The following is a 14,954-nucleotide window of genomic DNA, read 5'->3' on the forward strand; positions in this document are numbered from 1 at the left end:
TTTTCGGTGTGGACTTTTTCGGTATCAACACAATTTGAGTAGTGTTGATATCCTTTGGAAGCTTGCCAATGGATAGGAATTCGTTGCAAAAATTTACTAAGCTATCTCCAGTATATCCCAAAATGATTGGAAAAAGCCCGAATTAAATCCATCAAATCCCGGACTCTTGTCTGGATGCATGCTAAACAGAGCCTTCCTAATCTCAGATGAAGAAAATTTTTGCATCAACAAAATATTTTGGGAATTAGTAACATAAGCATTTATACAATCTAGGACAGGAGAGCTACTCCCAGCAGTACTAGAAAAGATGTTTGTGAAGTAGTCTCTTACCATAGAATCAAGTTCTGGTCCTTGTTCGACCTAATTGCCAGCCTGGTTACGGAGTTTTAGAATCTCGTTGTTCCTTCGGCTCTGCTTCACAACATTGTGGAAAAATTTGGTGTTGTGATCACCACCCTTGAACCAAAACAACTTAGCGCTTTGTTTGCTCCAAAATAATCAACGAGTCTACTATTTTAGTTGGAAAAGTCTACTCAAAATGGTCCCACTAGTACTAGTATAAATATATGTACTCGCCACTCCTAGACCACCATATTCAACACTTTGACTAATATAGAACACAGGGAGATTAGAGAGAGAGATGGAATTTGCAGCGCCGGCAGCTGAAAAGCATGAGATAGTGATAATCGGTGGTGGCATTTGTGGACTTGCCACAGCCCTTGCTCTTCACAGGTACCATTACAAGTTTACAACCTACCTATATATATTTGTATTATTAAGCTCACAAATACCATAAATATGAAAATTTTGTTATTAAAATATTAGTATTATTTCCTTATAGACTCTCCACTGGCCTCCGTCCAACAATTCCCCCTCCTAGTACCTGTCAGTTTTTGCTCTTATTAAGACTCAATCTGTGACTAGAATTTTATACTACTTGTTAAGATCAAACGCTTAATTACCATCTTGTCAAAAGTTATAGCTTGTAGCGAAAGTACAACTTTATTTCTTTGTACTGCTACACATTTTCGAGAGCTTAGGGTGCTGGACTTGGACCATTTACCGGCCTCCGCCCAACAATTCCCCCCAACACCACCCAGTCTAAACTGCTCTTGCTGGGACGGGAACCCGTGACCTGACTATGATACCACTTGTTAGGTCAAGCACTTATCACTACACCAAAAACTATAACTCCAACTTTATTTCCTAATAGACTAACATCACATTTTTCTAGAGATAGGATACTGAACTTGACCTTTAATTCACCGGCCTCCCTCCAACATATATCTTAACAACTATATAAAATAATTTGTACATATATAATTAGGATTTATCATACCCTTTATTTCTAGCTTTTTAAAGGTCTTGTACATATTGTTTGATATTGGAACTTGTATTTGCGATGTATCATACAGGAAAGGATTGAAAAGTATAGTGTTAGAAAGATCGGAAACACTTCGAGCACAAGGGGGAGGAATTGGGCTGTTGCCTAACGCATGGCGAGCACTTGATCAACTTGGTGTTGGGTCCCGGCTAAGAAGCATGGCTGTTCTTCTGCAGGGGTGAGTAGTCATTATATTATTGATTAACAACTTGTGATATATATATATATATATATATATATATATATATATATATATATGGAATATATATTATTATATGGTCAAATCATTTATTGCATAATTAATAATAATGTGTTTGTAGCGTTGTACGTCCATACAACAATTACTCCCACTACCTGCCTGCCCTTGACTCCATCCAAATAATTTAATTTTGTGGTGCTTGTCTTGTCGCTATCATATACGGAGTATATATCAACTTTTGATAATAAGTTCACCATACAACCTATTCTTTCTACTTTAATTTATATACTTGTGCTATAAATATACGTGTGAATTTTATGATATTGTTTCACGTTTTTTTTTTTAAATAATGTTATGTTAATACATTATTTCTTATTAATGCAGGGGACGTGATATCTTGATTGACGAAAATAAAGAACGAAAGATAGAACATGTGTAAGTTTGATATTCATTCATATTTTAATTCTCATGTTTTCTAATTGGAAGTGGAATGAATTATTTAAATTTGTAAACATAAAAATTTCAAACAATCAGTGTCACTAAGGTGTTTAAAAGGGGAAAAAAATAACGGAATATGTAATATTATATCTTTAATATAAAAAAATCTTCAATGTATGATCAAGAATAAATATATATACATGTTTGCATTCAATGTTATTTATTTAATCATAATGTAATATTTATAATAAATTAATTTAATCATAATAAGTTGTTATAAAGTATTGTTTGAAAATTATACTAATTTGATTTCTATTATATTGTATTAAATTATTAAAAGAATCCACTATGCATACTCTAACTTTTTTACTTTTTACTAACATAACATATTAACATATATTTTGAGTCATTTAGGGAAAAATAAGTTATATATAGTTTTTATTTATTTTTCCTCCTAAAAAAATCAATATGTATATCTTTTTTTATTATTATTACTGTAAGTCCACTTATCAATCTCTATATACTAAATTAAGTATGTATGTGGTGGTGATTATGGATAGGATTGGAGAGTCACGTTGCTTGCAAAGGAGTGATCTTATCACAACGTTGGCTGACGAATTACCGATTGGGACTATACGCCTTGGTTCTGAGGTTGTCTCCATTGACCTTGACTCTGTTACTGAAACGCCACGCCTTCTGCTCACTTGTGGGAGCTACATTGATGCAGAGGTATTTAGCTATAGTTTTAGTACGATGATAAACATTTGATTTTGTCAATTGGTGTCAAAGTAGGTCATTAAATTATGATTTTTTTTAGTTCATGTTTTAAATTAAATTTGTTGGTTATAATTTAAAGCTTAATAAGTTTATAAATGGCAGATTGTGATAGGGTGTGAAGGAGGGAGGTCAAAAGTGGCAGAGTTGCTAGGGTTGAAGGCGTCAAGGGCATTTGATGTTGGTGTAATTAGGGGCCTAACAACCTACCCAAATGCTCATTCAATGCCACATGAATTTCGCAGAATTAGAAAAGGAAAAATTGGGGTTGGAATGCTTCCAATTACTCAACATTTGATCCATTGGTTTGTGAACCTTCCAACGCACTTATTATCAGGTATAAATTAATTCTTAACTAACTTGTTATTAAAATCCTCGACCATTAATGAATCTGGATAGACAATTAATCCCAGGTCTCACTTTTCTGATTAAAATCTAATGTGATTGATAGGAGATAAGTTCCCAAATGATCCAAAACACATCAAACAGATGGCTCTAGAGTTAATAAAAGACTTCCCTTCAAACATACACGAAACAATAGAATTGTCGAACCTGGATTCTATGTCCGCCGCGCACTTGAGGTATCGTGCACCATGGGACTTGCTCCTTGGGACCATGCGTAAAGGAACGGTTACTGTTGCGGGGGACGCAATGCACATAATGGGCCCTTTCATAGGGCAGGGCGGCGCCTCCGGGCTAGAAGACGCGGTGGTGCTGGGGAGATGCCTCGGCATGGCAATGAGTGGGATTGAAGGCAACAACAAGAAGGAAAAGATTGCAAAAATCGAAGCTGGGTTGGATCAATATGTGAAGGAAAGGAGAATGCGGGTTTTGGGATTTTCCACTATCACTTATCTCATTGGTATCATTGTGGGGAGCAAATCCCCACTCATAAAGATGGTTGCTGGCTTTACCTTAGCTATTCTGCTTAGGGATAGAGTATCCCATGTTCATTTTGATTGTGGTAAGCTCTAATGGGGATATCTTGTCCCGAATATAGCCTATTAAATCAATAAGTTAAGCTCGTGCGCGTTTAATGCTTATATCTTAATGGATGGGCTAGATGTACTACATATAATATTATAAAATTAATATCATGACATGTATTATGTTTTGATAAAAGTTAGGTAGGTGTCTTGTTAAAGGATTGTACATCAATCCTGAAAGGTGGGTTGGTTCCCATATTTTGAGTTGATTAACTAGTTGTGTTATGTTGTGTTTCAAGCATGTTTTATTAGTTATTAGATTGTGTATCGTAGCATTACAGTTTTGTACTTCCCACTTTCTCATATCAATAATAATTTTTACCCTTATATATAAACTAGCATTTTGTACGCACGATGTGTAAAAATTCATGCACAATATTAACACATTGATAAATATAAATAATTAAAATTATAGTTCAAGTTATATATGCAAATAATATATGTATTATATAAACACACATGTGATCGATTTAACATTTATAGAAATTTAATTAAAATATAATCAACAGATAAATTAATTATATAATGATTTTAATAAAATGATAATTAAATAATATGAAAAATATATGGTAGATATAAGTGTATGGTAATAATGATGAAGTCATGAATGTTAGAATTAAATAGTAACGGAGTTAGATTCCAACCATGGAATTGCAATTCCTAGGGTATCCTAGAAATTGTAATTTTGCACTTTGTGGAATTATAATTCCATGGTGAATTACTATTTTACACTTTTTCTTGTTATTAAATTACTAGTATTTACACATGTGCGATGCACATAATACATTTGTTATAATATAAAATCAGACAGAGGATTGGCTCGTGGAACAAGAAGCTCTTATCGCAGGCTAGTAAGGAAATTTTGTTGAAAAGTGTAGCCCAGTTTATGCCTACGTTTTAAATGACTACCTATGTCTGTTTGCACAGCTATTGAGCGTACTATGAACCGTTACTGGTGGGTCCGGGAATGATCGTGGCATTCAATGGAAAGCCTGGGATAGATTATGTATTCCAAAGAAATATGGGGGACTGGGTTTTAAGGACCTACTTGCCTTTAATTTGGCAATGTTGGGTAAACAGGGATGGCGATTTCTTACTAAGCCTAATTCGCTAGTAGCCCGTGTTTACAAGGCCAGGTACTATCCTAAGGGTTCTTTTTCTGAAGCATGTTTAGGGAATAACCCCAGTTTTTGTTGGCGTAGTGTTATGACAGCACAGGGTTTAGTTTGCAGTGGAGTGAGGCGTAGAATTGGGAATGGGGAGACTACATCAATTTGGAAGCACCCCTGGCTACAAGATGATCAGGACCCAATGATACACACTGAGATTCCCCCTCAGTTGGCTAACGCTTGTGTGGTAGGTTGAATTGATCATACTACGGGTTCGTGGGATTATTCTTTACTAACTGATATTTTACTTCCCGTTGATGTGCCTCGTATATTGAAAATCCCCATTTCGATGGCTTATGATGATTCCTGGTATTGGCATGGGGACCCCAAGGGTTGCTACTTGGTTAAGAATGACTACAGAACCAATGTATGGAATTTTGTTGGTAACGAGAATGCCTTTAATAAATGGCTATCTTTGTGGAAGCTGAAAATCCCCCTAAGTGGAAAAATGTTTTATAGAGAGCCTTGAGTGATATTCTTCCTACTACTAAGAACTTGCTTATAAAGAGGGTGGAGGTTGATCCTATTTGTGCCATGTGTGGGATCAATCAAGGGGACACTATGAAAATTTTGGTATTGTGTGATTTTGCTAGAACCATTTGGTGTGAATCCAACCTTCCAATCCCCAATATTGTGACAAATGTTTTTCATACTTGGTTTGAAGAAGTTACGAATATTCTAGACACTAATGGGATGATGTTCACAACTGCTATTCTTTATCACATTTGGAGGGCGAGAAATGGTGCGGTTTGGGAAGCATGTCTACCGACACCGCTAAAGCTAGTAGCTACCGCTACTGCCGCATTGCACGCGTGGCGCCAAGCTCACCCAGACAGCAGCCCCCCGTCCTCGACCGAAGCTGCCGAGCCGACCACGAGCAGTGCTGCTGCCTTCAACCTCGTTGCTGCCCCATTGCGGAGATGTCGTTTCGACGCTCGATTCCAGTCTTCAGCGAACAAAGCTACGGTGGGTGCAGTGTTGTTCGATGAAAGCGGAAGTTATGTCGTGGCTTTCAATGCCAACCTCCCGGATTGCTTCTCTCCGTTAATATCTGATGCTTTCGCATGTAAGGAAGCCTTGTCTTGGTTAAGAGATCGTGGAGAGAATTTGATTGAGTTACATACAGACTGTTTGAGTCTTCAACATTATTTGTCCTCGGTCGCTGGCCCCGTCAGTTCTTATGTCGGCTTTGCTATTAATTGATAGTTGCAAATCCTTAATTTATTTCTTCTGTCGATTGCTGTTTAGTTAAGTTCATTCCTAGAGCAGACAATTTGATAGCTCACATGTTAGCATCTACGACTTTTGGCCAGACTACTGCTTTGTATTGGGATTCTATCCCGCCACTCTATTTTTGCTTATATTTAATATACAACGTTCTTGTTGCTTTCAAAAAAATTCGTAAGAGGATGATCTTAATTCGCAAATTAAAAACATATTGCAGAATATGAGTAAATTAAGAATAGATTAAGAAGTGACAAATCTATATATATATATATATATATATATATATATATATATATATATATATATATATATATATATATATATATATGAGTTAATTCCAGCAATGGTCCTTCGACAATTGTGATTTTCCAAAATTAATCCTCGTCTTTTAATTTGGACAAAAAAAGACCCTTAACTATCAAATTTGTTCCGGCATTGGTCCTTCCGTTAACCTTCCGTTTGCTAGGTGTTAGTGTAGAGGCTAAAATAGTTCTTGGATCATCACCGTTGTAATTTGGAACCGCGATTTATTCATCATTGATTGAGTGTTCGCCCATGCAAACTAATCAATATAATATTTTTTTTTTTTGCTCGTTCTTTTGAGTATAATATTGTCTATATTTGGATGGTCGTGTATATGTATAAATGTTTGGGTAGTACGGTTGTGCATACGTGTGTGCTGATTGTGCAACCTAGTGTTGTAAGTTGTGCACCATAGGCTAGAGAGTTATGCATTATAACACATAGTTCAGTGCATCGTAGGGCATTGGGATATCCACTAGGATTTTTTGGCGGGATTTAAATGCACAACAATAAAGTTATCGGTGCACAACACTCAATATAAAAATGCACAACATTTTGTATAGGAATGCACATCTTTTAATAAGACTGATTTACCCTAAATTTATATATTTTAATATTTTAAAGGAATTTGTTTTCTTAATCCGTGTGATTTGCTCCTTTTAATCTCAGCCATACATCATTCTGATTTAATGGTCTAGATTAGTCCTCACGTCATCACCTAAGATTAGGTTCTCACCTAATCCGGACCCTTTATATATATATATATATATATATATATATATATATATATATATATATATATATATATATATATATATATATATATATATATATATATATATATATATATAAGTAAAATCCTCTCCATATATATATAAGTAAAATCCTCTCCAATAGTGTTTTCCCGCCCAAACTTATTTTATTGGTCAAAGTAATGATAATTTTTATTTGGTAAGAAAATGATGCATTGAAATTGGTAATATTAAAGTAGCAGGGCATGGTATAATTAATTATGGTTAATTTGATCAGTAATATTAACATAGAATAAAAGTTTATTCTAAACCCTAAGAATAAATAACACTATATTATGGTAAAGAAGAATAAACGACGTAATAACATAAAATAAAAACTTAATAATTAATTATGATAATAACATAATAATTTGCTATTTAAATCCATCATTATGCTAAACCTAAAGCTGTAAGCTTGCAACGTATTTCTGCCTTTGTACTCTCCTATGTACACCGATTCTCAATGGCGGCTAAACTTCACAGCGAGATTGTTGGTTGTCATGATCAACTTCATCCTAGACTCCAGTGGAATAACATCAGGTTTAGAATACTCCGTGTCGTTCGTCTTCCAGAGACAAGAGGTTCTAAAACCATAAACTCTATAGAGTGTGTAGTACATGATGTAGAGGTTTTTTTTTTTTTTTAGTATAATATTTTGTATTTCTAAAATTTGAGTTGATGCATATGATTTTTTTACAATTTCAGGGAACTTTTATACATATGCATATTCTTCGAATGTATATTGAAAAGTGGCTCAACAAATTTTAAAAAGGCAAAGTTTATCAAATTCATAAATTTGTGGTGGTTTATAATGAGTATAAAAACAAATTAAAACTACTAATCACATGTATATGCTTAAGTTTTGTGACAGAACTACTGTGGGAATATTGAAAGATACAGATTTCCCAACACATGTTTATGACAGACAAGATTATGATTTCTCTGAAGAGGTGGTCTATTGCTTATTTACATTGTTTTGCTTTTTGTATAACTTTATTGAGACATTTAAATTTTCCTAACTTTCACGATTCTGACAGGTGCATGAGCCTCCAATTAGAAATTTGGATTATACCAAAGAAAGAAATTTAAATAATAAGAAGTCTGTTTAGAGATGAATAATAAAAAATATGTCAACAATTTAATCTATTAAAATCATGTTTAAAAAGTGACAAATAACAATAACAAATAACATAACAAAATTACAATCCATTTCTTCTTAACTTCCCGTAAGGGTGAGACGGATCAACTCAATCATTTCTGGTACCGGTCAAAGTTGACCACAATCATATTCATTTTGAGCGGCCCCGTTCCTAAAGAAAAGAGCCATGGCGCCACCAAAAGCCATCTTTGCGAGCTTCGATGTGGCCGCCATGGAGGCGCCAATGAGATAAGTATGCATGGACAGCTGCGCCACCCGCATTCTCCTCTCCTTCACGTACTTCTCCAGAGCTTCCTCGATTCTCGCACTTCTTTCCTCCTTTTCGATCCCATCAACGTTATTCTTCACCGCCGCCGCCGATCCGAGGCATCGGGCGAGCACCACAGCGTCTTCTAGGGAGGAGCAGCCGCCTTGGCCGAGGAAAGGGCCCATCACGTGCATGGCGTCGCCGGCGACCGTCACCGTCCCTTTGCGTAGCCTCCCGAGGAGCAATTCCCCCGGCGGGCGGTATTTCAAGTGCGAAAAGGAAAGAGACTCCGGCTCCGACAAGTGTATTACCTCTTTCACCTTTGCCGGTAAATCTTGGAGCTTCTCTATGTTCTCTATCACCATTTGCTTAATTGCATTCTCATCACGTGGGAACTTTTCTCCTGCCCATTTAATTTCACAATTGCATGCTTAGAAGCTTTGAATGCATGTACAAAATATTATTGGAAAAAAAAAATGCATTTTTAGCTCATCAATTGTTTCTTGTTAGCGGTTTTAGTCCTCTACTTTTACCATTGTAATATACTGCAACCATTGAGGGACTAAAAATGCATTTTTTCCAATATTATTAACATAAGGTGATAGTATATATATAATTGTCCACTCATAAAATAAATCTTTGATAGAATTAATTTAACTTTTGGTCCCACTACATTTGAGGTGTTATTATTTCTGGTGCACAACTTTAAAATTTTTTAATTTTGGTGTCTAACTTTGTTATTTTTATCAGTTTTGGTTCTTTCGACTAAATTGACGGCGAAATGTTGAAGGATTTTATATTTTAAGGGCAAAATTGTCATCCCAAGGAAAGATATTCAATATCTAATTAAACAAAAGAAGAATCATATTAAGAGGAAAAGAAGGATTTGTCAATCGTCGACGCTATAAATATCATAGATCTGTGTCTAGTTTATGTCCGTCTTCCCCATTATTCTCATCGATCAAACACCTATAGATATGATTTTACATTGATTTTGTTTAGATATTGATGTTTCCTTGGGATGACGATTTTACCCCTAAAAATATAAAATCCAACAACATTCGCCATTAATTTGGCCGAAAAGGACCAAAACTGATAAAAATACAAAGTTAGGCACCAAAATTAAAAAAATTTAAGTTGTGCACCAAAAGTGATAGAACCTCAAAAGTCGTGGGATCAAAAGTGAAATTAATTCATCTTTGATACTACTAAACTATAGTATCTTTGATACCAATGTTAATAACTATCAGGTATAATATGACATCAGTGTTGATCAATATTGTAGAGCAAACTATATATATGTAGTGATTGAAAAATAATGTGTTTGAAGTGAAGTTAAAATAATTAAGATTTACCTAGCGGTGTTAGTTAAATTGTTGACTTGATAAACACAATGTTACAAGTCCGACTCTCAACAAGAGCGACCTGTTGATTTTCTTAGTTTGAGCCAATTAGTTATGGATTTATCCCGCGTACACCTTGAAATAGTGCAAGCTGCTGGTTTCCCTCGTCACCAAGAAAAAAAAAAAAGATTTACCTGTTAATTGGCGTGTGGGAAAGGTTACAAACCAATGGACCAAGTCATGAGAAATGGGAAGTATCCCAACTCTAACATCTCCTTTAAAATGGCGGTGAAATTCTATGGGCAATGAGTGAGCATTTGGATAGGTAGTCAAGCCCCTTGTTGCAACAACTCCAAACTCCTTTGCAGGCTTTAACCCCAACAACTCCGCAACTATTGACCTTCCTCCGTCACATCCAATTAGAATCTATCATTTAATTCGTTAGTTACAAAGCGATAATAAGTACTCAATTTATATACAAATCGATACCAATTAATTTCATCGCATCTTCATAAACTCTAAGATATTATAGGATTAAATTGAGAACTATTTTTTATGCATAGGTTTTATGTGAGACTGTTTTACGTGAGACACATAATAAATTTTAATTAATATGTAGTGTTTTTTTACAGGTCCATTGAAAAGTATTATATTTTGATTAAAGAGTATTACACACCTTATGTGAGACGATCTCACACAAGACTTATACTTTAACAAGATGGTGAAAACTTTCTTTTGCAATAGGGGCCTATAATAAGGCCTAGATTTTAGAAATTTTATACAAATTATTTAGTGAGTTTTTTTTTTTTTTTTTGTTTAATGACAGGAGAAATCCATAGTCATTATTTAAAGGTATGTATTAAGTAAACATTACTCATGCTTAATAAATCATGCGACAGAAGAAGTGTTGACAAAAATTAAACTTGTGATGTGTTGCCATAAGAATCATGTTTCATAAAAAGTCAACATAAATCTCAAAATAAAATAAAATAAAATAAAAAATTGAGACAAGATTTAAACAATACCTCAGCTTCAATGTAGCTCCCATTAGAAAGTAGAAGACGTGTGAATTTAGTAACAGAGTCATAGTCAACGGAAGAAACCTCACATCCAAACCGTATAGTCCCTGCCGGCAAGGCATCAGCTAAACTTCTTATAAGATCATTCCTTGCCATGCAACGAACGTCACCACTCCTAATAAAAGATTTTTTTTTTTTAGTACTGTTGACTCTATTATAAATTAGTATTTATTCTATACTTTCTCTATCTGCTGCAATTCAAAGAGTCAATACCCCTATCATCGAATTTGATCCTATGACTTTCCCTTAAAAAGAGTTTCAGAGGTGTCATTTGAGCATGAGTGCTTGGAAGGAGTTTAGTTACATTCATTTTTTTAAAATTAGTTTTTAAAGTATTATAACAACAATTTTCACGATTATTGAATCAAACGAGTTCATAATTAATTATGCTAATGGATCCCAAGTTATATTGTTATTTAATTTGCCAATAGGTATCGACTATTAAACTATAAATAAATGTATCATAATAGTGCAAGACGTTTATTGGTTCTTTGTGTTTCAGTAGGTGAGAAAGTATGAACAGATCAGATACTACATTGTAATTAGAGTAAGTAGCATAAAAAAAAAAAAAAAAAAAAAAAAAAAAAAAAAAAAAAAAAAAACTTACACGTATTCTATCTTTTGTTCTTTATCTTCGCCAAGAAATATATCTCGTCCCCTGAACACACAAAAAAAATTTCAATAAATGTATTAATAATACGATAAAAATAATATAATTGTTATGATATTATTAGGAATTTATGTTCTAATGGTTGGTTTACATTGAATTAAAATGGAATAAGTAATAATAGATAAAATTATTTACAAAATTGCAATTCCCAAGAGAGAATGTAAAATTATTAAGGAGGGGTAATTTAATCCTCACAACCCAAATTTTCTTTCGACATATCATGAAATTGTAATTAGGAGAAGTGGGATTTACAATTCCTCAAAATTAAAGAATTGCAACTCCTTACCGTTGGAGTGGAAGAGCCACAGTTCTAAGGTGGGACCCGATACCAAGTTGATCCAATGCCCTCCAACCATTTGGTAAGACCCCAATCCCTCCGCCTTCTGATCGCAGTATCTTCGATCTTTCTAACACTATACTTTTCAATCCTTTCCTACATGTATAATAATTTAATAAGGAAATATAATGTAAAGTCCGATCTTAGAAATTCTTTTTGTTTTTACCTAATGTACCCTTATCAACTGGCTAATCAAAGCAAGAAAAGAAAAGGAAAAACTTCAACCTCCTTAAAAACAATAGTAATTGGTTGTCACGTCACGTTAGTAAGAGCAACTAATTTAACCTCAATAGATCAAGTTTTTTCTTGGTTTTATTACTATGTCATATATATATATATATATATATATATATATATATATATATATATATATATATTGAATGCGCTGTATTACAATGTAATATTTGTTTATAACTACTTTATCAACCTACGGAAGTATAAAGAATCGATACTGCCTTTACTGAAGTTCGAATCCACAACTTTTTATATAGGAGTCTAACCTGGTGCCATTGGACCACAAGATCTTGGCAGATGAGCTTTGTATACATGATTATGTGAAGAGCTTTATATGTATTTTGAAGAATGGCAGATGAGCAATAGGGTATGTACCTGTGGAGGGCAAGGGCGGTGGCAAGGCCGCAAATGCCGCCGCCGACTATTACTATCTCATGCTTTGAATCTGTTGACTCCATCTCTCTCTTTCTCTTTCTCTCTCACTCTCTCCGTGAAGGAATGTAGAATATAATACAAATTATGGATATTTATACTATGCAATATGCATGTATCAATCATTCATATATAATATATATACAAATTAATAATAATTGTCAATATATAGGTTATTAAATGCATCTCAGGCTTAATTATTGCTCCTTATAGAAAATAAATTGAATTATTGACTCATTTTCTCTCCCCAAGTCAATATGCGAATGGAATTTTCATGAGATATTGATAATAGAAAAATTTTATAACGTCGCACATAAAAGTTATATTTTTAAAAACGGAAAGTGTGTAGTAATATTACTGTATTTGTAATTTTTATAAGTTAAATAAACAATTGAAGACACACATATTTATATTTTTAGTACAACATTTTTACGTACAATATTGTAGCATTTTTAACAATAACAATAACAATAACAATAACAATAATAATAATAATAATAATAATAATATCTGGTGCAATTGTAATCCATAGGAATTTTTTGTTGATGAGTGTACTCCACTTATGATAGATACTTGGGTTGTATTTAATAATCAGAAATAGCCTCAAATGTGATGATTAGTCCGGTTATAGATGATAAATAATTAAATAAACTAATTACAACTTAACACGTGAAAAGTGTATGTACATGTATATTTCAATGACAAAAAAAAAAAATAAAAAAAAATGCATGTGCTCTGATCTAGCAGTAAATCGGGCCAGACTAATTAATAAATAAATAAATAAACTAATTACAACTTAACAGTTAACACGTGAAAAGTATACATCTATATTTCAATGACAAAAATAATAATAATAATAATAATAATAATAATAATAATAATAATAATAATAATAATAATAAATCAAAATGCATGTGCCTCTGATCTAGCAGTAAATGGGGCCAGACTAATTAATAAGCTCCATTATGTAATTTAGGCAACATAAATATATGCCATCAAGTAATCCACTAGCAGAAAATGTCAGGAGTGTGTTCTTGTCTCAATAAATGGAGCCAGACTAATACTAATATTTTATATATTTTTAAATCTTTTAAATATATCTCAAAATCTTTTTTTATTATTAAAATATAGCTTCTAATTTGAATAATATTCTATGAGATTTGCAATCTTTTTTTATTATTAAATCATAGCTTCTAATTTTAATAATATTCTATGAGATTTGCAAAAATTCATTTGTAAGATTTGTTCATAATTAATTAATTAATTAATTAATTGTGTATGGTGAATAATGCATTTGATAAATTTATAATGGCCATTATTGTGTGATTGATATGGAGTATTAGATTATGAGGTTTATAATGTAAGTTAATTTGTGATTTATAATGTGTGTCATGTATAGTGATAAGTTTTAAAATTGATCAAATTGTTATGAAATATGTTAAATGATTACTTAGTGTTAGGTAAAAAGTAAATGTTTTTAGTCATATTTTGAATGTTTTAATTAATTGGAATTTTGCCCAAGCAATGCTTATTAAAGTTTTTTTTTTTGAAATATTATATTTATAATAATTTAATTAATTATAAAATATATATTTAGTGATAAACTTCCATGTCTTATATTTATTAAACGTTTATCATATTCATTTGTAATTTTAATTAATTTTATATGTTGTCCTGTTTGTGAATGCAGAGTAAAAAATTCTTATTTTGTTTTGAAATGCTGTAATTTTGTCTTTACTCAATTAAAATCCTGACTCTACCACTAAATATTATGTTGCATATGACAATCACAAAGCTGCCCTTTGTGTTTTGTTCTTTGTTGATACAATTTCAATTCAGTGCTAAATTTAAATTTTCAATCAGCTTTTAAATCCCATTTCTAAAATTTCATTTGATATGATATGATATTTAACTTATGGATAGTGCTAATAATATTTATATCCATGGCCATGCTTAAATTCAAAGTAAAAGTTGGTAAGTAGAGATCACTTGTAACTTACATAACCATCAATTATATAAATGTTGATGATGGCATGCACGAGCGGATGATAATATTTTGATCTTTGTTTTTTCTTGTTTAGAAAAGTGAACATCACACTCTTTTAACACTTTTACTTTCGATCTTATTAATGACACCTTTGTGATTAACTTTGTAGAGCAACAGAAGTTGACTGATATAATC

The 14,954-nt window shown here is 32.8% G+C and overlaps 3 protein-coding genes across 4 annotated transcripts; 2 read left to right on the forward strand and 1 right to left on the reverse strand.

Annotated features, from left to right (window-relative positions):
• The first annotated feature begins 572 nt into the window (after nucleotides 1-572).
• LOC109177310 (3-hydroxybenzoate 6-hydroxylase-like) lies at nucleotides 573-3,784 on the forward strand. 2 transcript variants are annotated; one of them, XM_019326623.1, is made up of 6 exons: nucleotides 579-732; nucleotides 1,416-1,562; nucleotides 1,968-2,018; nucleotides 2,582-2,750; nucleotides 2,901-3,132; nucleotides 3,247-3,784. In XM_019326623.1, the coding sequence occupies exons 1-6, from the start codon at nucleotides 641-643 to the stop codon at nucleotides 3,768-3,770; spliced, it is 1,215 nt and encodes a 404-aa protein (XP_019182168.1). In that variant the 5' UTR covers nucleotides 579-640; the 3' UTR covers nucleotides 3,771-3,784. The 2 variants fall into 2 exon arrangements, with proteins under 2 accessions (XP_019182169.1, XP_019182168.1); XM_019326624.1 differs by lacking the exon at nucleotides 1,416-1,562 and having other exon boundaries at nucleotides 573-732.
• Nucleotides 3,785-5,239: 1,455 nt separating this feature from the next.
• On the forward strand, nucleotides 5,240-6,153 carry LOC109177253. Its single transcript, XM_019326568.1, has 2 exons — nucleotides 5,240-5,317; nucleotides 5,410-6,153. Exons 1-2 carry the CDS (start codon nucleotides 5,240-5,242, stop codon nucleotides 6,151-6,153), a joined length of 822 nt encoding a protein of 273 aa, XP_019182113.1.
• Nucleotides 6,154-8,498: 2,345 nt separating this feature from the next.
• On the reverse strand, nucleotides 8,499-12,825 carry LOC109177308 (FAD-dependent urate hydroxylase-like). The gene is made up of 6 exons (XM_019326621.1): nucleotides 12,716-12,825; nucleotides 12,056-12,202; nucleotides 11,707-11,757; nucleotides 11,046-11,214; nucleotides 10,215-10,446; nucleotides 8,499-9,080 (listed from the first exon to the last, which is right to left on the reverse strand). The coding sequence occupies exons 1-6, from the start codon at nucleotides 12,796-12,798 to the stop codon at nucleotides 8,539-8,541; spliced, it is 1,224 nt and encodes a 407-aa protein (XP_019182166.1). The 5' UTR covers nucleotides 12,799-12,825; the 3' UTR covers nucleotides 8,499-8,538.
• Nucleotides 12,826-14,954: the final 2,129 nt, after the last annotated feature.

Source organism: Ipomoea nil, unplaced genomic scaffold (genome assembly GCF_001879475.1).
Source record: "Ipomoea nil cultivar Tokyo-kokei standard unplaced genomic scaffold, Asagao_1.1 scaffold0804, whole genome shotgun sequence".
NCBI classification, from domain to species: Eukaryota; Viridiplantae; Streptophyta; class Magnoliopsida; order Solanales; family Convolvulaceae; genus Ipomoea; species Ipomoea nil.

Bases quoted from the DNA above. Each gene is read 5' to 3' on its own strand.
- LOC109177310 (XM_019326623.1), top strand. From the start codon at position 641: ATGGAATTTGCAGCGCCGGCAGCTGAAAAGCATGAGATAGTGATAATC. The intron at 2,019-2,581 runs GTAAGTTTGATA...GATTATGGATAG, and splicing joins GAACGAAAGATAGAACATGT to GATTGGAGAGTCACGTTGCT. The intron at 2,751-2,900 runs GTATTTAGCTAT...TATAAATGGCAG, and splicing joins GGAGCTACATTGATGCAGAG to ATTGTGATAGGGTGTGAAGG.
- LOC109177253 (XM_019326568.1), top strand. From the start codon at position 5,240: ATGGCTTATGATGATTCCTGGTATTGGCATGGGGACCCCAAGGGTTGC. The intron at 5,318-5,409 runs GTATGGAATTTT...AATGTTTTATAG, and splicing joins AGAATGACTACAGAACCAAT to AGAGCCTTGAGTGATATTCT.
- LOC109177308 (XM_019326621.1), bottom strand. From the start codon at position 12,798: ATGGAGTCAACAGATTCAAAGCATGAGATAGTAATAGTCGGCGGCGGC. The intron at 12,203-12,715 runs GTACATACCCTA...TTATACATGTAG, and splicing joins ACCGCCCTTGCCCTCCACAG to GAAAGGATTGAAAAGTATAG. The intron at 10,447-11,045 runs GTATTGTTTAAA...ATTAAATGATAG, and splicing joins GGAGCTACATTGAAGCTGAG to ATTCTAATTGGATGTGACGG.